The sequence below is a fragment of the Melanotaenia boesemani genome, chromosome 24, assembly GCF_017639745.1.
Source record: "Melanotaenia boesemani isolate fMelBoe1 chromosome 24, fMelBoe1.pri, whole genome shotgun sequence".
Taxonomy (NCBI): domain Eukaryota; kingdom Metazoa; phylum Chordata; class Actinopteri; order Atheriniformes; family Melanotaeniidae; genus Melanotaenia; species Melanotaenia boesemani.
This window is the reverse complement of record NC_055705.1, coordinates 12,955,187-12,981,737: the sequence shown is the minus strand read 5'-3', so window position 1 is coordinate 12,981,737 and position 26,551 is coordinate 12,955,187. Positions and strand designations below refer to the sequence as shown.

Below are 26,551 nucleotides of genomic sequence, written 5' to 3'. Positions count from 1 at the left end.
TCACCCGGAAAATAGCAAGCCCACCCCCAGAGGTTACAAATTAAACTATATAGGTGTTTTGACTGATTTATTTACTGTTAAAAAGCACACAAATTATGCTTTGAGTATTGAATTAAGAGTCTTTTGAAGGCCTATTCCATTAGCTGTTTCACTTGGAGACATTTTAACTTTATAAACAAATAAAACAAGTGCAACATTACGTAAAATAAGAGGAATAGTTGGTGAGGTAGCCTAGTCATTTAATCCAGCAATTAACTGATCAATGCTACGATTTTATTTTCTTTTAAAATAATGAAATTATTTTATTGGCATTATTGTGCTGGTGCACTTTGTTGAAAATCCAATTTCCAGACATACAAACACTAGATTTCTGTTCTTCCTGTCTTAAGAGAAAATGCCAAACAAAAGAGCACTTGGACAATCTTCTTTTAGGATTTATGGAAAAAAATTGCATTATTACATACAGTCCATATTCATACATTATTTGGTATGATAAAACAACAAAAGTCAAAAATTAGGTTACATCTATCTGAATCATGAGTACAGTAATATGAATATTCCATATATTAATGAAATTTGTTTGCTTTATTACTGTGCAAAACAACATATACATATCTACTGAATGTGTAAGAAGTACAGTATCAGCAAATGGGCCCCCATAGTGACACAATACTTGTTATAAATGATGACTGAATGTTCCTATAAATACTCCTTATCACCAACAAATTCAAAACAGCATCAGTACTTTATCTAATCGAGATGTGAAACACATTTCAAAAGGGTTACCCTGTTATGTGCCTACAACAGTAAGATATTATATTTTTAGTCTTTTGCTGGTGTTTCTGATCCATATTCTACCTACTAATTAATACATGAGGTATCCAACCAGGTCTTGCATGAAAACAGCAAGATCAACTTTTTCGATTGGAAAACATACATAAATATTGTATCAGAGGACCACTCCTGGGCAAAATAAGAAATAAAATCAGTAATTCAAAGAAAAAAAAAGGCTAATTTGATTGACAAGAACTTGTTTAACATAGAAAAATAATGCTGCGGTGGATTTTAATTCCATCCCTGCCCCATAACAAGCCTGCTATCCAGGCTCTTAGTCAAACCCACCGTTTTCATTCATCAGTGTCGACAGGATATTGTCAACGCAAATAAGGGAGATAACACGAAGCTCTCAAGAACTATGTTGCTCTTTCTCTGACAAGACCAAAACATTAAAATGAGGAAAAACATCAACAAAAACTCTCACAGAGTATGAGATTATAAAAGGATCATTTCACCCTTAATCCACTTCAGCTGTGAATGAACAAGTCTTGAGGTGGTGCATCCTGCTATGTTCATTTGTTGGCCAATATACAGTCTTTTGCAACTATATTTTAAGTTTAAGAAAAACCTGACCTTTATAGATTTTGTTCTCTATCTGTTAAATACTGCTGTAGCTGCACTATGTGGAATTATTACATCATTTACATCCAACAGAGCAAGTATCTCAGCTAGGTAACAAAAACAATCACAAAGTACAGAGATGCACTCTGTACCTGCATCTGATAGTTGTTTATTAATAGTGTTTCAGAGTTTCAGGGCGGTTTTATCCCTTCAATCTGGACTGAACCGAACCACTCTTTGCATTCGAAGGTACCGCTTAGATAAGAAAACTATGACAACCAAACTGACGAACCTACCGGTAGCTTTGTTGGGAACAACTTCCGTCTATCATTCAAATACAGATGTAGAATGCAGTGAAAAATTCAAGGTTTGTGCGTAGCTTTAAAAACATATGACACACTCATGAAGTCACAGTTGTGATGCACCATTAACAGTGACTGATTTCCAGATTTTGGAAATCAGTCCTGGTCCTCTTAATTCTGGACTCAACTGGTAATGATATTTGTCGACACACAGGTGCACATGTGCTGCATTTTGGCCGTTGATCTGTCTAAAGATGGCCTTCCGAAAGCTAAACCCAACAAGCATTGACACATACAGCTGCAGAAGGTTTGATATGAACATATTTGCATCAGGTTTTGAGAAAGAAATTACAATCAGGAGCTTGGGGCTCTCTATGCAGCTTTTTGCTTTCACTGCAGATCAATAATCATGGATTAAAAGCTGTAAAAATGAAGCTATATTGCTTTTCTGCAGCATAAAAACACACGATTAATAGACTTGGCAAATTTGATGCTAAGGTAAATATCAAAATTACCACATAAAGATCCTGATTTCTTATATAATGTTATTTTCTAAGCCATTTACTCGCTGCAGTGGAAGGAGTACTTGCACTACAGACTACACTAAACCTGTAAAGTGCTGTCCAATCATTTCCTTATTAGTGATAAACAACTCCTTATTATGCATCAATATTACAACCCCCGCTGAGTTTAATTTTTTTTTTTAGAATTAGATTCATCCATAACACTGTCTTAATTGTTCAAAAAATACCTGATCACATTGATCTAAAATCTCTAAGACGACACCCAGGGATCACATGCTTTTGACTTTAGACAAATAGTGTGACACTTCACAAAATTAGGATGTGTGACAATGATAAGGTAATTTCAAAATGTTTAACAGACATTTACAATCTACAGTACGAATACACCATCTGCCCTTTCAAAGACGAATCAAGTGTGTTTGCACGTAAACCTTTCCAAAAACAATTACTTTCCACCTGATTCCTGCTTACAATCAGTTTGCAGGACCAGATTCCCGACAGGTCTGTGTCCAGTTCCCATTCTGTGTCCAGAGGATTCCTGGCTCTACAGACGTCTGCGGCAAGTTCAGCAACACTGCAGAAATGTCATTAAACATTCGCTCATCCTTTTATCCGTTCACTCATACGAGGCCTGTTCTCCGTTTGACCAGGAGGTGGCAGCATTGACACTGTCAAAGAAGTCACTGAAGACACCCACACATGAGGTTGGTTTGATACTGGGAGGGTAAAGGCTTGGTCAGCTGTGAAGCAACCTGTGTTCTGGTGGGCAGTGATAGCTGGAAGCTGGAGCCTTGCTGGTGTGTGCATTATTGGGTTTTTTTTCTTTTTGTACGCCATTTTGTTCGGAGCTGAAATGAAGAGTCGGGCGCCGTTAGCTTGTGGTCCCTTGGTGCTTGAGGACTGTGTAGACGTTATCCACTTTGCTCAGCTTCTCGAAGAAAGGGATGAGGTCCAGCAGCTCAGTGTCGGACATGTCGTCAAACCACGAGGCCACAGGCACCTAAATAAAACAAAAATGATCAGCAAACACACCCACGATATCCATATTATTGTAAATATGGATGAAAAAAAGAATAAATTATATATATGAAGAATTATCTAAGCATACACTTTCTTAAGACAAGTGGAAAGTCATCAGCATCATAACTCACTGCGTTATCAGGGTGGAAGATGTAGGAGGCTGGGGAGTTGTCCACAATGATGACTTTGTTGAGATCACGACCCAGGCGACTCAGGTCCTTGACGTAGTTTCCTCGGTGAAAGACGCAAGACTCCCTAAAGAGGCGGCAGCGGAATGCACCCCACTTGTCCAGGAGATCAGAGACTGGATCTGCATACTGGTTCAAATGAAATTTAAAGGATGAATCAGAATGTTTTCCAGTAGAAATAATGGTCTCTGAATGTGTGCAGAGGTCTATGGTATATTTACCATTTTCCCCCCCTTTATGTTCTACCTCGGATTCTAGTGTTCACTGTTTACTTATATATATATATATATATATTATTTTTCTATGAGTTATCACTGGCTGCTGTCCAACCCTATTTATTAAAAAAAGGATGCTGTGCCAATCATTTAACCCCCACATTCAGCTGAGAATAGTACAAAGACAAATTTTCAGATGCAGCAGCGAAAGCATGTTACCATCTTTCAAATGCTTGTTTTTATACTGATGCCTGCTACACGTTTCAAGAAAGTTACGACAGGGGCATGTTTACCACTGTGTTGCGTCATCTCCACTTTGAAATTGTGTGAAATGTTTCCTATTGTTGCATCAAAGAAGATTTCAACCTCCTTTGTCATAAGTTTTTATTTCATAATGCGTCAAATATCTGAAAGGTTTGGCCTACAACCAGGTCATTTTAGCACCCAGATCTTTGTAGTATAAACAAGCACACTGCCTTTGCTCCTTAAATTAATACACAAATTCAAAGTGATGCATAGTCATTGTTACCTTGGCTAAACTGGCAGTAAACAGGACACACTCAAACAGTTCTCCCATCCTCTTCAAAAACTCATCGACATGCGGCCGCTTCAGGACATACACCTGGAACACACAGCAGTTTCTAAAACAGGTTCATATTTCTAAATACATGTTTCTACAGATCATGGGGGCCTGAGGAAATCCATTATTTCGTCTGGTTAACTTATAGACTGCAGTTACATTTATGTGTGTAGTTTTTAAAATTTCACTAACATTTCTAAGCAACACTGGGCTTGTTAGACCTACGTGGCTACATTTTAAAATGCACATAGATTACAGAGAGAAAAGCATCTGTCTCTTTGAGGTTCCTCCTCCATTTCTTTTTTTTTTTCCTTCTTGTTGCTGTGTTGGTGTCTGAGGGTGGCGTTCCTGAACCAAGTCATCCGGAACAGGCTGTGCTTGTCTGAACAAACCTATCCTGGATTACTTGAATCAGGCCCAGACCCATGGTATGTCATCACGCTCCAAGCGGCCATCCTCAAATCCCTTAAATGCAGACAGCACCTTCTACCCTCAGCAATAAAGTCAAGAGGAGTGCTGTCACACAGCTGTAATCACAAGACGAGGACAGCAGATGAGCACAAGTGAGACTATGAACACATTTGAGCAGGATGCTAGCATTACCTGGTGTACTGTTCCATCGATTTCCACAGGAATGATGAAATCTGCGTTGTTCACAGGCTGGTAAGAAAACAAGAGAGTCCATTTTAACCAACATGGACATTTCCACATGTAAAGGTTCATTTCTTGCAGAGTAAATCATTGAATGGACATGACGATGCAGGTAGAGACAAACAGCCGCCTCAAGTGTTTGCACGTAGAGCTGTTTATTTGGGTTCATGAACCCACTGGTCTGGGTTTGGAGTTTGCCAGCGACAACAGAAATGTCACAGTCAGAGCCAACAACTACGATATGGGGGGAAACTGTGGAGCTCAGAGTGTTTCTTACTGCTGAACATAGCTATCTAATGTTGTAACATGTGATCACAGGGGACAACTATGTCTGAGAAATTAAATCTTACCTTAAAAGAGCTGTGAACTAATGTCTCATCCAGGTCTATGACCACACAGATCTTTCCAGCGTCTTTTGACTTCACTGGAGGCAGCAGTGGTTTTGCCTGAATCTCAAAATACCACAAAACAAAATTTCCTTAAGCCTGGGCACAAGATTGTGTAAAGAAAGTCAGAAGAAAGTGGGGAGGAGTGCAAAATTTTTCACTTTCAAGAACCGACATTAGTCCTTTTTTTTTTTTTGTCTGACTCCAGAATATGTTTTATCCTTGTGCTCTGATAAACAAGGAAGAAATAAACACACCTTGGAGACAGTTCCATTCTCTTCAACTAAGAGAGGGGCATTGTTATTAACTGGTGGGGGTTCAGGTTGGTCCCGACACAGGCAGCAGAACAGGTTGGAGAAGAGGCCTCCGCTCCGGGGCTTCTTGCTGGATGGAGAAGGAGAAGACCCTGCAGAGGATGGCAGCAAAACTTAGAATTAGTACTGTTTTATTAATCACTATCTATACAACTTCTAGAGTTATAAAGTTATAAAGAAAATCTCAATAATATTGTTCATTCAGCATTACTTAAATACAGAAAATGTGCAAGTCTTCCTGTGTTAGCTTCAAATGACTAATGTCACCTGACTGATGACGCCATCTAAACAGCTAAACTGAACATCCAAGCAGCTTTTCTTGTACTTTCGTCTCATGCACAAATACTTCTGGAGATGCATGTCAGCAGCTCTTGCGTAACTATCTCTCATTTGATGTCAGCAGAAAACAGCCTCAGCCACTTGAGCAGCACTTGAACGCTTCACTTACCGCACACTGTGGTGGGAACTTGCCATTGGAAAGCCACGTCAAGCAGATCAGGAGTTTATAAATGAATGCAGTGAGCCAATCAGAATACAGCAGATGAATTCTTGCACACGCTTCATGCTAGTACTTCCGTATTCACTGTATGTAAACATTACACTGATGGCGTTCAAAGCATGAAGTGTTAACTCAGATTGTGAACTGTAACCTTAATAAAATGTGATCTAACAGCCCAAACGAAGACAGAGTTACACTTCAGGTTCATCACAATGATGCACACACCCACTTCCCTGTGTAACAACTGTAATCACATTTATTGAGAGAGAGGAAAAAAACTCTGGCTACATGATGTGCATCATTTAGTTCAATGTTTGACTTGACTTAATACAACAAAAGCTCCTGCAGATTGCTGGCAAACTGATGATTAACCAGAGCAAAATGGCAGTTAGTGTGGGTTTATTCTGACAGGTAGGAAAGAGAGCTGTGCTCCTGTGCAGCTCAATGCTTGTTCAAAGATCTGCTCTTCAGTCATTCTGTGTTGTTTCAAAACATTAATACATTTCTATTCACACACACCACAGTTTACGGTTCAATGATAATTATATTTGTGGCATATATATATATATATATGCATACAGCTTATATAATTACATAGTGCATGCACCATTTTTTGGATGTAGTTTGCATAGCAGATTTGACATGCATGATGCATAGAAACCGTTTTGTTTTACTAGCTGTGATGCTAAGCTGATCATTATCAAACCTTCCTGGTTCTAGTTTCCCAAACATGTTGTGGTTTCCTTTACCTTCTCTCATATTCCAAACTGAATACTGAATACATTCAGTCTAATCTGATATATTAACGTGTTTGGTTTCAGAGCTGCTAGTCACAATAGACAGACACTGATGAAAGATGTTGTGACAGACAGAAGCAACTAGGGCCACAAAAATAAGTTTAAAAGAAGTTTTAAAGCATGTCAGAAAACTCCAATCAAATTACAGCAAAAAACTACAAAGTGAGACATTGTCTTCTAATCCTATCTCTGCTGAGAGTTGCACATGCGCAATAAAGTACGGCAGGGGGAAAATATGGTGGCGGACTAGGGAAGAAAACTGCGGTGTAGAACGTTAAAAGTCTGCGATAACTTCACGTTAAACTTAGAAAATAAATTAAATACGTGTGAGAAAGCGGACCTTGTGTACCACAGAAGTACGTCTGCAATGCTCAAACATTTAAAGAGGAGGCACGTCGGACTTACTTAACAACCTTATGCAAAATTTCAAAGCTGAAAGTGAAATAAGATCCATTTGTAATGATCATGAAATACATAATCCGATTGGTCGACTAGTCGTTTTAATAGTGGGTGACTAATCGACCATCAGAATAATTAGATGCAGTCCTAATATTATATATATATATATATATATATATATATATATATATATATATATATATATATATATGAAAAAAAGAAAAGCCAGAATATCAGAGAGATATAACTTAGGTACAAGAACAAGGACAATGTGATGCACTGCATATGAACTAAAATACTGAAAAACGCTTCCTCTCTGCAGCATTTCAATATCAAGTCAATTTAACATTTAAAATGTTTTGTGGCAGTCAAGGTATCATGAAAAATGTGGCTGTGTCATTTCTGTGGTGGTCTATAAGAAAAAAAAAACTCCAATCCAGCCACTGCAAAAGGTGTTTGGGTAGATCTGTTAATAGAAGCAATGTGCAGTAGGTGGAGACATCTAGTGGTAAAGTTGCAGACTGCAACCAACTAGTTATCCCTTCCTTTTTTAACAGTGATAGACAAGCAGAAGTTCTGAATATTACCCTGAATTTCTGCTAATAGACCAATGACTTCTTAAAGTTAATATTTTAAAGAGTTTAAAGCTTTTAATGTGAATATATATATATATATATTCATTTCCTTGTTTTCAATAAAATAGAAATATTGTTGGTTCTGAGCCACAAATGTTTATCTTAGTTGCTAAAATGGTTTCTTCTTTGTTTGTTAAGCCCTCTGTATCCAGTAGATCTGTAATTAACACTTCTCCCCACTTTTCTTTCTCACATTAAGACTTTGTTTCTGCCTCTTTATGCTCCATACTCCCTCTCTCTTTCTGTCCGGACGTGACTGTGTTACCAACACACAAACCTCTGTTGTCCATCTCTCACGCCTCTTTCATTCCCTCTCTGCCATTCCCTCCTCCTCCATTTGCGGATTCAAACCCTGTGTGACCCTCCGCCGGCCTCCACCGCATGCAGGCCAAACCAGGAAAAGGAAACAGACGGGTATCAGTGGAGGAAGCTACTCACTAACATGTTTTAGAGGAACAAGCGTAAGAGTGTGCTATTATTCACGTGGCTTCTTCTTCATGCTCAGTTTTACCTCAATATCTTGTTTGTGTCGTCCATGTAAGATTCAAACTGTTGTTTCCCTTTTATCTCACACTAATTCTTAATTGCTGGAGATCTTATCTCAAATAAGCTAAACTAACCTTAATTCTTGCCAGATAAGAAAGGCTCTGTTTATGAAAACAAAAGCAACACTCTTGCTTCCTTTTTAACTCCATGTCTGTAATTTCCAGCATTCACTCCCATGGTCTTAATTGTATATTTTGCTTCTAAACCTCTACATTCAATTTAGTATTTATATCTTTTATCATGTGCTTTTCTGCAGGAAATACTAACTATACAAACTGGGTGCTAAGAGCACAAAGCATGCATTAATTTACAAAAAGAGGCATTATGAAGATGACAAAGATGAGGTAATATGCAGGGGAAGAGAACTTCCTGCAGGCCGTGGATTAAAGAAAAATATTCCCCCGACTGAGACTTAAACTTGACTCATCAGAAAGGATGGGGCCCTCTAGCAGTAGTGATATCAGCACATTTCATCAGTGGGAGTAATAAAACAAAAGCATGCTTGCAGTTTTAAGTCACTTGGCAGGAATGAGTTTTTAAGGGTTCTTTAGAGGTCCAGAATCCAGATTTGTTGATCTCTCCCTTGTTGCAGCGACAGCTATTCTTTATGTGAGTTACGTGACTTCTGTTTGGCTTATCTGCTCTGTGCAATTTGACACTGCTCCCCTCAAAAATAAACTAGATGCATATTTTTAGTGGGGTAGAAAGCCGCTTTCACAATCAGCTCTGGTGGCAGATGGAATGTGACCCAGCCAGACCAGGTGGAATCCAGCGTTTTCTTGCCATCACCTGCTTTCTGCACCATTCATAAAGTCAGTCCTACTCTGCTCCGGTTTACCGCCTGGTGAGGAATCCGGTCAATCAAAGAACAGGCAAAAAGCAGGCGAAGAAAACTGCTAAATAACAGGAAGGAAAATGTAACTAGTGCCATGAAACGTGGACAAACAGCACGCCAAGAGTGACTTTCAGTTAGTTTTTTTTAAATCTACATAGTTATGTTTGGTGGCCTGTTTGACCGACAACCGTCAGAGAGTTAAAAGTAGAAAGTATGTTACATTTGATGGTTTTTAATTTCATGTTTTCTGTCTAAGATCAAGCCCTTAATCTTGTTGTCACTAAAGATAGTTCTTTAGGATTCAGACTGTGTCAGGTTGCCATCCTGCTGAATGTTAAATGACTTTTCTGTCATTCTTACTGTATCTAATGAATGTGTCTACTGGCTAGGGCTGGGCAATAATATATATACTTTATCAGACGCAATATAGAAGGAGGGAATATCGTTTATATCGAGATGGCTTGTTTTGAGTTAAAAGCATCTTTTGCTGTATTTTTGTTATGCTCATTGAAAAGTATTTTGAATTTATTTTGTTTTAGGAGCATTTAATTTAATATAAAGGTACTTTAATTTCAGTCAGCTGTTTTAATGCATATGTGCTGTTGATCCTTAATAAAAATATATTTAGCAATGAAGGCTGTAAATTAGAACAGTCTCTTTGGTTACTTGACAAAATAAATAAATAAATATATTGTGATATATATCGTATATCGTGATTCAGGTAAAAAATATGGAGATATAAGATTTAGTTCATATCGCCCAGCCCTACACTGGCTAAAGAGTACTACAGAAAAACTGCTGTGATAATCATCTATCACAAACAGATGGCTACCTGAATGCAGCATGCTTCTACATTTTTACTGTTTTCTATAAAAACAGGGGTGTGGTCAGGCCTTCTGGCCATTATTCTGCATCAACTCTTTTAAAATTTAAGTAAGTTTTTTATTAGTAGATGCCTCTGAGTACAAGATGAAGTACTAATCTTTTTTTTCCCCCCCTGGGAGAAAATTAACTCTTTAAAATCAAAAATACCTGCAAAAATTTGGGCTCTGATACCAGTCTATACACCAACCAGCCAAAACATTAACTCTATTGACATGTATGTGGCTAACTCAGCCCTCCCTGTTGAATAGTGTGTAATCTGATTTTTAACATTCACACAGACACTAGCTACCTAAAAGCTTTTACAGACCAGTCATAAATCCTATTGGGTAAGAGTAGCAGCCCAGTAGCAATGGGTCCTATAAAAACACCCCAGATACCAGTCTGATGGGATATAACGACATCTGTGACAAGTATTAAGATCCCACCCCACAACCCTAAAGGATTTATTGTTCACAGCCAAGTAGCAGACAGCCTGGACCCAAAGATGCTCTTTTGGTGGCATCAGTATGAATCAAGAGGTCATTATGGTCTGGCTGATTGGTGTAGATGCTGCATATTTGCACTACAGGAAAAAAAAATATTTTTAAATGTATTAATTTACATCTATTTTCAGGACTGCAAAACAGTTTGATTAGTTGAAAAGTTGCCATGTAAGGGCAGTAATGTGGCTAAAAACAGAATTATGTCAAAGCAAAGGACCTGCAGTTTGTCTAGAAAAATCATTCAAATGTATAAAAACAAGAATCCTGAAAGAAAGATGGGAAGGGCTTTGCAGGTTTCTCCTCTACAGTGCAGAATATCATAAAACTATTCAAGCAACCTAAAGAAATTTCAGTGAGTAAAGGGTAAGGGCCCGAGCACAAGGTAAACACCAGTGATCTTTGGTCCCTCAGATGTACTGAATCAACAACAGTCATTTCTCAACAGCTGACAGAGCCACATGGGTGATAGATTACTGTGGGAAACCTTTGCCAAACACTACAAAATACAACTCAAGACTTTAATATAAAGTCTAAAGATTTATCTTAACTTTATCCAGAAGCAGCGTCAACTTCTTTGGGCTCGGAGGCATCAGATATTAGATTGTGAAGATCGTTTTTAGATAGAAATTGATGCTGTGTGCTTCAGACTAAAGGTCAAAAGACCCAAACAGACTATCAGCAACCAGCCCAAAAGTGACATAATGATTCTGTAGGAGTGCTCCTAGCAAAGCTCTTTTATACTTAAATGATTAATGCAGAAAAGTTCATTAAAAGCAACACATGCTGCCTTTAAAGACATCTTTTACAGCATGGCTTCAATTAAAGTCACAATAAATGGAAGAAGCACTGGGTTACTACAAAGACAATGAGTCCATCTTTAGATTCAGTCATATTAAAAAAAAAAACAATAATGCTTCAAAGATTTTTACTTACATTTATATAGCTCAAATTCAACCAATTAAAGAGCCAGACGTGCTTTTAAAAAAAACCCAAACGCATCTGGTTTCAAACAGAGCAAACAATCGTTTGAACTGAAAACTTTTTCAGAGCTGCTGTTCGCTATGACTTTAAATAACTCCTAAGAAACCACACAGAGTGAGAGAGGTTACCAGTGTGAGCCGAGAGGTGCTGAAAGTCAAGAAAAAAAAACACAATTATCAAGATTTTTTTTTTTTTTTTAAGTGACTAATTCTGCTGAGTAACAACGAACATGCAACTCTACCTTTTTTCTAAACATGACTTGAACATTACACACAAAAACCTCCGTCATATGTTAGATCCTCACCCAAAACTTATCAAAAATGAATAATTCAAATGCTGATCTGTCACATCATGATGAGATGCTCTGACTTATCAGACCTACAATCTCAAACCACTTAAAAACCCCAAAAACAAAAACAAAATAAAAACTGAGCAGCTTTACTTTGAACAAGTCACATGTCTGATACTGGTGTTAACATAGCTGATTATATATTTAAATTAGCAATCAATCGATCAAATAGAATTCTGCTTCAGGGATTTGAGTCATTGGGAGTCATTTCAGAGGGCTTTCATGAACAAAATATGCAATTTTCTTTAAATATGTGGTTTGATAGAAGAGGAGTCTTCATCAAAGTGGCTGCAGAAGTTTCATTTAGTTGTCACCATCCTCTGAATCCAGCCAATGTCCATTTTATTCACCTTTTTTTGTTTAAGGCTAACAAAATCTACAACATACACCATGCATTCTCACTCTACAAGCAACTGGATGGTCGGTACCAATCAATCACCCCTGGATTTCTCTCATTTTACTGAACTTTTTCCCAGATTTCTTTGTAGTTGCATGCAGAAATTAGCCAAAAGCAACCCAATCCCATATTTATTTTTATTTTTCCTACATGTGTCAGAGTCCGTTCAAGGTTAAACAGAGTCAACATGTGGTTTTATACAGCAGCTATGTGTCAAAGTGAGTAAAAAATGCTCACAAGTATGCAGAGGAGGCTATGCAATGGATTAAGCTAATATACATTTACAAAAAAAAGAAACAAAGTTGTGATTTGAAGCATCATCAGTTCACTTTTCACTTGATCCTACTTGATCCTACTAGCACTACTGTAGTCAGCTGAATATAGTCTTCACCTCCAGCCACAATTTAAATGTCAGAAGCATTGGATCATGACTGGCAGGTCACCAGATTATTAATTACCAGCTTATTGGTAACCTGCAATACGCTGGTCTTTTCACTGTGTTTAGAGGAAAACAGAAGGGAATTTTAATAACTACGACCAGATAGTGGCCAACACGATCACATTCGTGGACGTTTTATGTGGCTGCAGTGTGATGTTTATGCTTTTAATGGCTTTACCTGCATTTATTCCTTATTTTTAATCCAATAAACATTGTGTTCAGACTTGGAAAACTCAAGCTGAAAAATGTATTGATGGTTACAGCTGCGTGAAATCCAAACAGCATATCAAAAGATGCAATAAGACAGTTGATTAAGATGTTTGATCCTGTAAGTTCAGGTGGGCAGATGGGCGTCTGAGACCCTGACATTACCAAAACAACCATCCCAACATGCTACGCTTTATGGATTCTCACAATATGCTCCAACTACCAATTGAATTGAATGTTCTAGTTGTCATCTTGTGTGGATGGATGCCTACAGCTGAACTCATTTATTAAAATCCCTTTTGCATGCATGAATACAGTCCTGATTTATTCTCAACATACAGAATTTCATAATAATAATAGCAAAAAAGTACTGCTTTAAATCCTCCCTAGTTGATTAAAACTTGTTATATATGTATGTAAATAATTGTGTCTGTGACAGGTCCATGAGAAACTTGTGAGTTGGCCTGTTTAGTTCTAATCAAGGACCTGAACGTCATTTCCTTCAGTTTCATCACAGGCCAAAGGGCCGCATCAATGATCACTGACAGTTAAAATCTGCCAGTTTCAGAGCTGTTGTTTGCTTTTGTTTTTGTTTTTTTCTTGCGTGGGGAGACAGAAATGTAATATATTCCTGCCACGGTGTCTACTGTAAAATGTTGTAAGCAGATTACTGCGTAGGCTGTGAGTTTTAGGGTCTGATCGCAGAGCTGCAAAACTTTTTCTAACATTACTGCAGCGTACAAAAATGAAGAGTCTCACCCCTTTCTCCTGCAGCTTTACTCCCCTCTTCATCCCGGCTGACTTGGGTGATGATTGAGGACGGATTGTCCATCAGATCCAGATCTGGTCCAGAGTGCTGACCTCACACTTTAAAGTTCGGGATTGTTCGCCGACTCGGTGCTGCATGAACTTCACGTGAAAACAAAACTAAAAGGCGCCGGGAAAACACCGCAACAAGTCGCTTACAGCGCGTCCATTACACCTCGAGTTTTGTTGTCCACTCGGATATCCGCTAACGTTTGAAGACTTGAAGTTATAAAACATTTGTTACGGAGTTGGCAACTTTGATTCAATATGGTGCTCAACTCCGCTTGCAATTTCAAGATACAAACATGGAGGTTTCAAGGCTTCCCATTTCACTTAAAGTGGCGCAGGGAGGGAACGGTCGCATATAACACTCCGCCTCGACGTGTCTACAAATTTGACGATGATCCCTAAAGAGCAGTCTGAGCAAAGTTGTTCAAAAGTTACGCCGGGTTCACTTTTAGACTACTAAACTTATTTAAAGCTGAATAAAGAAACACATTTTGCCACATACAGTTACGTACAGTCACTCGAACAATGATTTATCTTGTTTTTATATCATTAAAATGTTAAAATAAAGTGATACATAACTTCAGCTTCGACGACAGCTCGCAAAGTGATCTTAAACTGTGGCTTGAGATCACTTGTAAGTACTGTGTTTGAAAATGGTTCACATGTACAGTGTGTGAGTGTAAATTACAGTCGTCGTGTAATGACCACTGTGGGCAAAATGTTACTCAAGAGCAAAAGTTTTTTTCCTTTTTTTAAAAAAATAAGGCGCAACAGTAAAGAAACGCCCAGTTTGGGTCCCCTTGAAACTGCCTTAAGCCAGGGAGCGTCGCACAAGTGCAGTCCCTGTTTTAGCTATGCATATTCATTCTGCTCTGTAACGTTTACATCCGATTGTTGCTCAATCTTTAAAGGGGTAGAGCACCAAAAATGTGTTTTTTGAGCTGTAAACGTCACAGTATTACTTAATTGTAATTAAAACCACATATACTGTTGATAAAATTAGTATTTTTTTATTTATTTTAAAAACGGGATTTTGTGGGTAAAATATGGCATATAACTCAATCTACAGGGTAAACCAGGTTATGTTTTTCATGATATAGAGAAGTTATCACAAAAAATTAAAAAAAAAAAAAAACACAGGCCCCCCTCCAAATGCTGATGGAAGGGTCATACCATGCAGGGATAGACAACTAGGCCCACCAAAGCATTTGAAGGGATGTGAACTTATATGGTGTAGATTTTCTAGTTTCAGACTTCTGTTCTTTCAGAGTTTCTGATTAAATATTCCTGCAATGGGATGGATTTGTGGTTTTGAGGGGTGTAAAAGTAACACCAGACTTTATTCTTTACCTGCTGATCCTCATCTGGCGACAGACAGCAGCTCACATATAGCAGCAGCAACTTCCAGCAGCACTTCCTGCAGCTGCCACAACCTGCCTACTCTCCGCTCCCTGATCACCCCACATTTTCAAATTCGGCAGTGGGTGGTGTAGGGGGTGTAATTACAGTTTAAGTACAAGGAACCAGAGTGGCAAACACAAGTGAAAACCTCCACCTGTAAAATGTGAAGCCTATGCCAATTGCAGTTCACCTCTCATCCACTAGGGGCTGGCTCCAAAACAGAGCAAATCCCCATAGACTCCCATGTTAAAAAGTCAACTTCACAGCAGAAATGAACATATAGGCCAATTTGACCTTCATGGCATCTGTGAGGGGGGTAAATTTTTTTCTAACTCATCCGTTTGGATGTTATTTAATCTTGAAATTCAGCATAATTAGGGGCATGTCCTTTTGATTGATAGGTATTTAATATTCACGGAAAGAAGGGAGAGTGCAGCGCAACTGCAGTTTTTAGCCGGCTAACAGCGTACGTTAGCTTTAGCCCGCCTACCTCCGTTAGCTGGTTAGCTTCCGTTTCTAGCTCAGTTAGCTCTAAGCTACATTCAGCTCAGAGTTTTATGGTTGTCAAGCATCCACCCCACCATCACAGTCCCCCACTCAGCTCCACCTCTTTGCCCATTTTTGGATTTTCCAGGACTAAGGACTCGTGTGATGCTACCAAGATGGCGACTGGGGGAACCACCCAATGAGCTTCACTTTTGCTCTTCAGAAACCTACAGCTAACTTCATGTAGGCTCCGTCCATCTTTTATATACAGTCTATGGTGTGGGCCCAGTGTGTCAACCTCTCTTTTCTGGTGGCGGCGCCTTATCTGTAGGGTGATCATATTTTAGAGATGTGAGCAACAGTCTATGGGCGAACATTGATGTAAATTTAAAGGGACCATCATAGTTCATAATCATGAGCACTGAAATTATTATTATTATTATTATTATTATTATTACCTAATTCATTAGTAGTAACTAATGAACTAACTTAAATATCAAATTAACTAACAGTGGCTTGATAAAAAGAAGTGGTTAACTGAGGTAAATTTCCTAGTCATACTGGATTATGATGCTAATGTTAGCTGTGATTGTCATAATCATGTGAGGTGACATGTGTTTCTGTGTCAGGGTTTTATTTATTCACAAAACAAAAAAAGGGCTGTTATCATTCGACAAGAGTCGTGATAAAAATTTTTTGCAGTGACTGAATCACAGATGCTGTTAATCTGTTAATCTTAAAGTTTTTCTTACTGTGCATCTGCAACCTGCAATAACATGAACAACAACAAAGGAATTAATAAGTTTTTGATTTTGCTCTGGTTTTAGTTGATTTGCTGTAAATTGTATTTGTTCTAATCTTCTATTTATTAATGCTTTTACTGTTTAAAGCGTCTCATATTTATACTTAATGATATAAATTATAAATATTAATGTTTTAGATAAGGCTGTGATGCCTCAGTGTATACAGAATGAAGATAAAATGTAAGATGATGAATAAATATAGTTTAGGTTTTTTATAAACATAATGCAATGAAAAAGTTTATATATTTGCTAACAGAGGCTGAGATTTACATATTCAGTCGTTTTGTTTTCACCTGTGTTTAAATGCTCCTTCACAAGAAAACATGGTAATGAAATAAACAAATCTTAAATATAATGTTCCTGCACTAGGTTATGTTGTTTGCAACATTATGCAGCCTCTATAAGAACATATTTTAGCTGTTTTTACTTCTTTCTTTAAATCCCTGATCTGAAATATCCCAGAATGTGAGAAATTTAGGGACTATGAGCAGGTGTCAAGTAAAACAAAATCAACATTTCACTCAAGTGTATTCCCAATTGTATCAATAGTTTATTACATACTATCTCATAAAAACATTTTCAACTTTATTCAACACATATAAACACCGCAAATTGGTACATTTACAAATCTTCAACCATCCAAATTCATATAAAAGGAACACGGTGATAGAGCAATACACAAGACATCCTAATATTACAAAGACTTTATGTAAATACTGAATGCATGTACGACTTTACACTCAGTTACTTTTAATGTCCAAGCACTGTAACCAAACTTCTGCTTTATAAACTGATGGACATACATTTAGAAGATCAACATTGTGGACGTTAACCTGATTGAGGCACTCACTGGACGATCATGATCTTGAGCAACCAGACCAACCAATTTAATACTGACAAACTACAGCGTGATTTCTGAGAAAAAAAAACATTATCTACATTATGAACGGCTCTTTATTGTTGTCTTAGAGTTTAGGATTAAGCACAGAACAAGAGGTTGTACAACAAATTCCTATCACACCCGAAAATAGTTCACCATGTGACTCTTGACACCAATCACAAAGACTCTCCTTAGTTGATATTTACCCCCACTACTAATTTAAAGAGTGGATTTAAAACTGCTCATACACACACACACACACTCACACACACATGCATGCAAATAAATTAACATGAAAAAGTAAACAAATTTCCAAAAAATGAAAAAGAAATATTTTTGGTTTTGAGTTTTAAATGTTAGTAAATGCAAAAATAAGTTAGCAGCTTAAATAATGGTACATTCACATGAGTTGTTAACTATTAAACTGAGTGCAGAAGAACTACTGATGGGAACATGTTCCAGGTTCATCGTGCAGAGTGGAGACTGAAAAGGATCTAAATTAAATATCAATGTGCAATTTCAGAATTCACAATGTGACCGAGCGGCTGTGCAATCAAAAGAAAACCAAAGAACATCTCGTGTCCGAGTACCGGCTTATAAGCTTAACTTCATCTGGTCAGCACAATGATCGGTGCAGTCTGTTTTTTTTAATTTTCTGGTGCTGAATCTTAAATTTTCCCAAAATAACTCTGAAGTGTGCTCCCTTTGGATATTTCAGCAATATCCGTTGCTCTGTTGCTCGTCCTCAGTGCTTTTAACAGCACCTCAGAGCAGCAGTGGTTCAACTTGTATTTCACTTTCTTTTGGGAAGATCCGACTCTACAAACTCAACGCCTGGTCCTGCATTTCCATCGTTTGTCTCAGTTGGGGTTGGAAACATGTGGCAGAGTCCCGGTTGTTGGGGTACGGGGTGAGCTCTGGTAAGTGCGCAGCAGAACCTTATGCTTGGTGGCGCTCTCGGTGCGACGGCTTTGCTGTTCCACCAGGAACTCCTTGAGTCGGCTCGAGGTGAAGGTGAGCGTCTGCCTCCTGAGCTTCATCAGGTAAGAGTCCTGCAGCCAGGCGTGTGTGAAGCAATCACGTGTAGTTGGGCGGGCCCTTAAAACACACAAGTATACATAATTTCATATATATTTTTCTTAAAAAAAACAAACAAACCAAAACAAGTTATGCTTGTTGATTAGCAGTTACCATGGATAACTGCTCAACATCTTCTTGAGAAAAGCTGAAGCACTTTGGGACACGTTTGCATACAGTTTTGTGGGGTCAAACTTCGCAATCAGGATTTTAGATTCAACTTGTTGAGGGTCTTTATCTTCAAAGGGCAGTCGACCACTAAGCCTGGTAGAGACAGAAAAGAAAACAAGGGTGAGGAAATACATTTTAAAGAATAAGAAACCCATTTATGTCATTGAAGTTAGCATACTGAACCAAAAACACCTCCAATATTTCCAGTGTTTTTTTGCGGAAAGATTGTAAAAGTAGCAGCAAAAACATGAATAAATGAACTTACATGATGTAGGTGACAACTCCAATAGTCCAAATATCAGCTGGAGGACCTACAACTTCACCCTTAACCATCTCAGGAGCTTGTCAAGAAAAGGGAAATAAAACAAAATAAAAAAGAACAATAAGGTATTAGAGTCGAATGTGTGAATTTTTTGCAATGGTTGTACTTCACTGCAGAAGATTTATTGCAATTACAGCATGAAACAGGATGAAGGGAGGGGGGAGCATCTATCTACACAGCAATCAGAATGCAGAACATTATGAAAATGGCTTTTTTTAGGTTTTTTTTTGCATATAAAAGGAAACTCCTTGACTGTTTTTTGTAGCAATATCACTGCTACGTCTAAGAAAATATCCACAATGAGTGAAAAGCAACATCTTAGTATGAATCAATAATTCTTACCAGTACACACGTTCAATGTCTTGCAGTAAATGCTCTGTAGGTTTAGCTGCTACATTCAAACCACGTCTCACCTGCTAATCTCCCAGATGTTTTATGCGTTTTTTACAGATAAACCCTTTAAAAAGTCTCTCACATTACCCCAGTCCTAACACCTCTCGAATTTAATTCAGACTGCAGTGATGTGTAACAAAATGGCTTCAGAGTGTAGCTGTAATTCCTGGAATATGCTGGATGTAGTTTCTCCTGCTTCTCCTTACACATGTATTCCAGTGTTCCTGCTCCAGAGTCCTGGAGTTTCAGGTTGAGGGGGTTGAAACTCTGAGCGCTGCCAAAGTCCACAATCTTGATAATGTTGAGGTTGGTCACCATGATGTTGTCAGGCTTAAGGTCCAGATGGAGGATGCGGCGACTGTGGAGGTACTCGACGGCCTGGAGAATCTGGACCAGGTAGCCTACTACATCATCCTCAGAGTAACGAAACCTTTGGGGAGTGAAAATAGAGGATATTGTTGACAGCTTTCCCTCAGTTAATGAATAGCAAATCAGCAGCTGTCTATAGTCACAGTTCATCTTCTGATTTGAAAGTAGTTTATTATGAGCAGGTTTATTGACAGAAGGCTCAACCCACCAGACAGGCTGACCCTGACTTCATGTTCTTCAGTGTGAAGTCCAGCATCCTACCTGTCTATGAGGCTGTACAGCAGCTCTTTGCCTGTGCAGTACTCTGCCACCAGCACCAGGTAACGCGGCGTAACATAGGCCTCGTGGAGAGCCATGACCTTCTCGTTGTGAAGGGACTTCAGGATCTCGTACTCCTTCAGCACTTCCGGCTTGCTCTCCTGGCTGTAGGGTATGATCTTTGCCATGTAGATTTTACCTGTTGCATTCTCTCTGCACTCACGAATCACTCCAAATCGACCCCTGAGTGGCAAAAAAATTCATCCTGTAACTTGATGCAGAGAAATAAATTCAAACATGTACTAAAGAGATGATGTGTCATAACTTTCCAGCTATTAGTTCAGATCTAAACAACAACTTAATAAAAAAATAAAAATAAGGTCAACCAATCACCTATTTATCTGTCTTACCTCGCTTTCTCATCGAGGAAGGTGTATGGTTTCTGTGGAACTCCCTGTCGTAGAGCAGTGGAGGGTGTGGTGCGTCCAGATGGGGTGCCTCTGGTGGGGGTATTGGCTCCCTCTCCGAAGGGGCTGAGGCTGGAGGACTGGAGTACTTGTGGAGAAAAGGACACTGGAGTCGGAGCCACTCTTGCAGTGGCTGTGGTTGTAGGGATGTAGGTAGGAACTGAAGCCACTGCTGGCTTTGTGGGCGTTGGAGGTGGGGTTACAACAGCAAGTGGGGGTGATACAGGTGGGGACTGAGTCATAGGGGTCACCACATTTACTGGACTCTGGGGTTTGGGGAGGACAAAGGATGGAGGGGCTTTGGCGGTGAGAGAAGATGGAAAAGGGGTGCTTGATGTTTGAGTGTCTTCACCTGCAGGGCTGGATGGAGGAGAGGGAATGATGGCCATTTTGGGAGATGGGGGAGAAAATGCAACCTGGGGGACTGCATCTTTTGGAGAAGGGGAGGTGGAGGGGATGGTGGAGACTGCTGTCCTGACAGCATTGTTCTGGACCGGTTTGAGCTGAGAGGCTGGTTCAAGGGGTTGGTCCGTCTTTACAACAGCTATGGCAGGTGAAGCTCCTCCAGCTGTGTGACACATAACAGACTTTCAGGATTTTCTCAGTATGCTTCGCAGTGCTTAATTTCTATTCCTATAAATATAGCTTTGAATATATTTTCATATGTTTTTGTTTTATTGCAGAGAAGCTGACAAAATCTCTAATTGGTTTTGTGACTCAGTATTTATTGTATGTTTCTTTGTGTTTATAATCCTATTTGTTATTTTTCCTTTTTTTATTAGATCTGTTTGGCATTACTTTGTGTTTTGTGTCACATTTTATGTCTTTTTTTTATGTAATTTTATGCCTTTTTGAGGTTATTTTTGAATGACTTTCATGTCATTGTTCAACTTTTTATGAATTTTGTAACATTTTGATCATTTTGTTTTTCTTTGTAGTTGTTTTTGACGTCGTCAAAGAAAGCATCGGCACATTCTGTGTCATGTTTTGGTCATTTTGCATTTCATTGCATTTCCTTCCATGTCTGATCATTTAGTCTCTTGTTATTCATGTGCTTATCAGTCCTTTCTGGGCAAATTTGGGTTGTTCAACACATCTGCTGGTTTTGTGTTACATTTATTACTTCTCTAGGCATCTTTTTATATTAATTTAGCTTCTCTGCATATTTGCTTGTGTTACATTAGTCCATTTGCATCTATTCATGGCCATTCTCTGAGATTATTTTGATTGGGTGATTTGTTTTGATATTTTTTACATTTCTTTGAAGCCATTTGGGATCTTTTTGTAACTTTATGCTCATGTCTCAACCAACTCTCATTTGTGTTTATTTTTTTATGTTTGTTTCTTTCTGGTAAGTATTATATCAAGGGGCCTTTGACTTTTTGTGACCCTGTGCAGGTGGGTCTCTTTATTCATACCTGTTACTTGTTCATATGTTACCTGTTGAGTCCAGGTTGGCTGGAGCAGAGCAGTTGCTGTACGGTCCCTGTCCGGCCTTGTTGACACAGCAGACTCTGAACTTGAAGGTGCCACCTGGTGGCAGGTCAGTGACATTGCAGTAACAATCCACAGCTCCAGTACATACAGTGACCCAGTTAGAATCACCTGCAGAAGAATGAAGGCATAAAGCATGTCACAAAAAGCCCTTTGAAAAGAAAATGAGTGAATAAAATAAAAAGATAAAAATAAACCCTGATTTTCTTTGTTCTCCTCTTTGAATCTAAACTTCTTGCAGTTCACCAAAGAAACACAAGATGGCCATGTTGGCAAACTCATAAGCCAGTCATTTGTGCACAAAGGTGCAAGTGGAGTCAAGGCTCAGTTTGTCTGCTGAAAAACGACTATATCTCATTTCCTTTGCAGACATGGTGAAAGCAACCTAAATTAAAACATAAGGCAGTGACATAATCTACTCCCTCGTCCCTCATGACAAGGATCGTGGCAGTATTAGACAAAACAAATGTAGTTTAAAAATGACTACAGTTCACAAAAGAATGAAACATCTCTCTTTTTCTGACTCTCTCACCTTCTGCTTTTCTCTCCAGAGTGTAGCTGCATGGAGATTTCGTGTCCGCTGGCTTCCACAGCACCAGGGCTGTGTTGTTGTAAGTCTGAGCTACTTCAGGAGTTCCAGGTTGTTTTGGGACACCTTGAGTAGCAAAATGGGTAAGAACAAATTAGAAAGAAGGTGAGACATCATCAAAAAAAAAGCCACAAAAAGTTGGATAAAATTATGGTTTTGTTTGTTGCTAAAAGACAAAAACAAAGTCTCTACTTAATTCATTATATTTATATATTTTTATAATTATGCTTTTAAGAAACTGCATGCAAAGCTTTACGGCCTTTGCTGTTGGTTGTGTGAATCATTGGATTTTTTTGTTCTTTTTAGCTTCATATCTCAGATATTGTCTATACTTTTTTTTAGCAGTAAAAGAGTGAAATCATCTCTATGAAAATACAAGTTTAAACTGATGTGGCTCTTTAATTTTTAAATTAATTTTACATTATATTGGGACACACCACAACAAAGAAGCCGATACTTCAGATGAGGTCACTGTTTTTCCCAGATTTACTCTAATTATAAAGGGGTAGATAACTGGATATAAGTAAGGCTACATGTGTAAAACCATAACAGGGAGTTCATTTACAATCAGCATCAAAGTATAAAAACTTAGCCTTGACAGACTCTACACACTGCTGCTCTCATTATAGACTTGGTGCAACAGCATGACTGAATATTTGATCAGAACTGTCACAGCTGATTTCAATTAGCAACACAATTGCAAAAAACATCATTTGTTCTTATTATATGATGAATATGTGAAAAGCCAAAAATCCATTAAGTTAATCTGCTGTAAAGCTAATCTGTTTGTGTTAATATTCATTTTAACTGCATTTATATTCACGCCATTCTCAGTGCAATTAAAATTCAATAATGTAAAATGTGATTTGAGGGAAATTACTGTACGTCTTTGAAAGGCAAATGAGCAGCTGCTCCTCTGAGGGGAAAACTCAGTGTATTTGCAGCACAGTAAAAAGTCCCCTATTCCCATTTTCTTCACTCCACAACACAAATTAACTACAAAATAGTACTGACATTGCTGTGGTTAAAACAAGCTACTTACAAGCTATAGAGAGTGTACAGGAGGTAGTGATTGTCGCTATGGGATTGGTAGCTATGCATTCATAAACACCAGCGTCCCTGTGGATGCATTTTTGGATTGTAAGAAGCTGCCTGCCATCTGGGTGGGAGATCAGGTTGATCCTGTCATCTGTTACTTCCAACGGTTTCCGATCTAAAACAGAGAAATGTAAGGTATTTAGCAGCAGTGTTTGAATAAGTTTTACAAATCTGTCATGGCTACATTGAGGATACCTTTCATCCATGCTATTTCTGGATGTGGACTCCCAGCTGGAAGGCAGCTGAGAGTGACAGCTTCCCCCTCTAATAAGACATGGTCTTTCAGTTTGATGTGAAAAACTGGAGCAAAATCTGAAGCTGAGCGGTTAAACTGTTGGCCTGTCGGGCCTTCTTCTTTAGGGACAGTTGAGGGCAAATCAGATTGTGAAGGGGTTTTGTCTCTTTTACCCCTCGTTAAGCCCCACCTGTCCCACCGCGATCGTCTGTCATTCTCTGAGGCTTTTTCGGAATGGATGCTTGACGTGGATTCAACAGACTCCTTGGATGCAGCTGCGCCAGCTTGTTTTGCTAACTGATTTTCAGGGATGCCCAGTCCAATTCCACGACCCTCAGACTGGGAATGGCGGTGGCGAGCAAACAGCGGCGTGCTCTTGCTCTCTGCGTCTCCTTTTCTTTCCTCTGACTGGCTGCGGATTTTCGTGGATATTCCTGCCACTTTGTTCTCAAACTTTTGCCGCATTGCCAGCACAGGAGACTCCGAAACCTTATTTATATCCTTCTGAGCCAGCTCTTTCTGGCTCCCTCCAGTTTCTTTAGCCTTCCTCTCCTCTGACTGAGTCCTTATTTTGGCAGAGATTCCCGCCACTTTGGATTCGAACTTGCGCCTCATAGCAGAAACCGATGACTCCTCAGCTTTTCTTTGCTCTCGCTCATCCGGCTGCCTCTGTGCCCCAGCACTGTTCAGCTCCTTTGTATCCAGAGACTTGCTGCGTCCAATAGCCCACGAAACTCTCTTATTCACAGCAGTTTCCTGCACATTTGCTAGCTTTTCCTCCTTTGTTTTCTCACTCTTCTTCTCTGTGGATGTCGACCGCTTACCTCGCAAGGACAACCTCCCAATTAGACCAAGGCCTGTGTCCTGATCTACTTCTCTTAAGTCTTGAACAGATTTGGATTTCTGTGGTAGTTCTTTAGATACCATTTCAAGTGGTGCTCCCCTTGGACCTGGTCTGTAAATCTCCTCACCCCCTTCAACTGCCTTGCGGCTTAATACAGGAGATTTTTCCTCCGATTTGTTTCTGGTCAATTTGCGAAGGCCACGGGTCAAAGATGACTCCCGTTTCTTAAACCTGGCTTCAAAGACCTCCTCTGAGTCAATGTCTTTGATGTCTGTTCTGAGCACAGGCTGGCGAGGGGTGGTGGGAGCGTCAGGGTTTGATGAAGAGGAAACAGAACCAGTTGCTATTTTGGCAAAAACTGCTGGATGCTCAGGTGAAGCAGATGTCTCAGGAGACTTTGAATCACTTGGCTGGGCTCTAGCAGCAAGGTCTTTGGATTGGACCGTGGCAGATTTCTGAGATGGTGCTGCTTGACTGATTCCTTCATATGCAAATGATTGTTTATTACTCTGTGGTGATTTCTCATCTCCTTGTGTTTCCTTTTCATTTTTATCTAAAACCTGATTGGCTTTGCTCTCATCCTCTTCATCATCCTCCTCTATTACAATTATAGGTGTAATAACAGAGGGTGATCGAGACTCATTTTCTGCTTTATCTCCCTTTTCTAACTGAGTTTTGGTCCTTTTCCCTGTTATAACATCCAGATACTCATTTTCTTTCACATTGTTCTGGTTCTGTTGTTGGTCCAGTTTTCCAGGAGGTGGGAATAGAAAGGACGTTCTGTCTCTAGGAGACTCAGATGTGGACTCCGGTGTTGCCAGTTCAGTCAATGCAGACACTGAAGTTGCCTCCTGGAGAGTCTTCCCATCTGTGCTAGCATTGCCCACAGATGGAATCTCTAAGGGGGCTCCAAACCTGCGGTGCAGGGGCATGGGCTCAGAATCACCCTGAGTGAAGGAAACACTTTTTCGGAAAACTTTGGTCTTTGGCGTGTCCTCTCCAGGACTGTCAGAAGATGCTGCCCTGGTGAGCGTTGATGGCCCTGTTCGGGATATCCTCAAATTCCGATCAAGAAACCCCGTCTGCCTCTCATCATCAATGCCAAGTGTTTCAAACAATGGCCCTCGAAGGCCGCTCATCTTTTTATCTACGTTTCCTCCCCTGAGCAGCCGCTGTCTCATCAGTTCCAGTTTTAGGGCATAATCCTCCTGGCTTAACTTTGCAGCCCCAGGGCTTGGGCTGCGATTAGGTAGTTCCATAGAAACTGCCTTTTTCAGGGTCTTGTTACTTCCCTCTGATTCCCCAGCTGCATTTCTATCTTCTGGGTCAATATGGAGAAGCAGAGCTGAATCAGCAGAGCTACCCCTCCTCATGGTAGCTCGCCTGGCTTTTGTTTGGGATTCATCAGTCTCCACACTTGAGCCTTTCTTAAGAGCCCCTCGTTTTCCCTTTCTTTCCTCATTTGGGGTTTCCTCTTCATCTTTCATTTCTTTGCCCTCCCCTCCTCTAGCGTCTGCCATACTCATGCTATTATTTTTCGGTACTCCTTCAGCAACAACACCCAGCCGCTTGACTTCTTCTTCACCTGTGATCTCATTGAGGGAGACCCTAGAGCCAGAGAAGACCATGGACAGTGGCATAGGGATGAAGGGAAGTTCATCTACATCTGCATCTGAGTCTGAGGAGGAAGAGGGTGGTGGGGAACCTTCTTTTAAATGCCGAGCCACGGCAATGGAGACGTGATTGGATGAGTCATTCAGCAGCTCTGGAATGGACCGCATCACCATTTTGGATTTATAGCTGATAAGTGAACGCTGAA

The 26,551-nt window shown here is 39.4% G+C and overlaps 2 protein-coding genes across 3 annotated transcripts in view; both read right to left on the bottom strand.

The window, feature by feature from the left end:
- Nucleotides 1-276: 276 nt before the first annotated feature.
- Nucleotides 277-14,177, bottom strand: LOC121635655 (carboxy-terminal domain RNA polymerase II polypeptide A small phosphatase 1-like). 2 transcript variants are annotated; one of them, XM_041978922.1, is made up of 7 exons: nucleotides 13,789-14,177; nucleotides 5,522-5,670; nucleotides 5,229-5,330; nucleotides 4,831-4,887; nucleotides 4,177-4,269; nucleotides 3,376-3,561; nucleotides 277-3,224 (listed from the first exon to the last, which is right to left on the bottom strand). In XM_041978922.1, exons 1-7 carry the CDS (start codon nucleotides 13,859-13,861, stop codon nucleotides 3,096-3,098), a joined length of 789 nt encoding a protein of 262 aa, XP_041834856.1. In that variant the 5' UTR covers nucleotides 13,862-14,177; the 3' UTR covers nucleotides 277-3,095. The 2 variants fall into 2 exon arrangements, with proteins under 2 accessions (XP_041834856.1, XP_041834858.1); XM_041978924.1 differs by having other exon boundaries at nucleotides 5,229-5,324.
- A 2,888-nt stretch (nucleotides 14,178-17,065) lies between these two features.
- spega (striated muscle enriched protein kinase a) overlaps nucleotides 17,066-26,551 on the bottom strand; it is a 37,498-nt gene continuing 28,012 nt past the window's right edge. The window contains exons 34-43 of the mRNA XM_041979015.1: nucleotides 23,849-26,546; nucleotides 23,598-23,768; nucleotides 22,499-22,621; nucleotides 21,913-22,077; nucleotides 20,416-21,040; nucleotides 20,009-20,248; nucleotides 19,585-19,808; nucleotides 18,929-19,004; nucleotides 18,607-18,756; nucleotides 17,066-18,513 (exon numbers count right to left, since the gene is read on the bottom strand). Coding sequence (XP_041834949.1) covers nucleotides 18,276-18,513; nucleotides 18,607-18,756; nucleotides 18,929-19,004; nucleotides 19,585-19,808; nucleotides 20,009-20,248; nucleotides 20,416-21,040; nucleotides 21,913-22,077; nucleotides 22,499-22,621; nucleotides 23,598-23,768; nucleotides 23,849-26,546 — 4,710 coding nt within the window. The 3' untranslated portion in view covers nucleotides 17,066-18,275. The remainder of the gene's footprint in view (nucleotides 18,514-18,606; nucleotides 18,757-18,928; nucleotides 19,005-19,584; nucleotides 19,809-20,008; nucleotides 20,249-20,415; nucleotides 21,041-21,912; nucleotides 22,078-22,498; nucleotides 22,622-23,597; nucleotides 23,769-23,848; nucleotides 26,547-26,551) is intronic.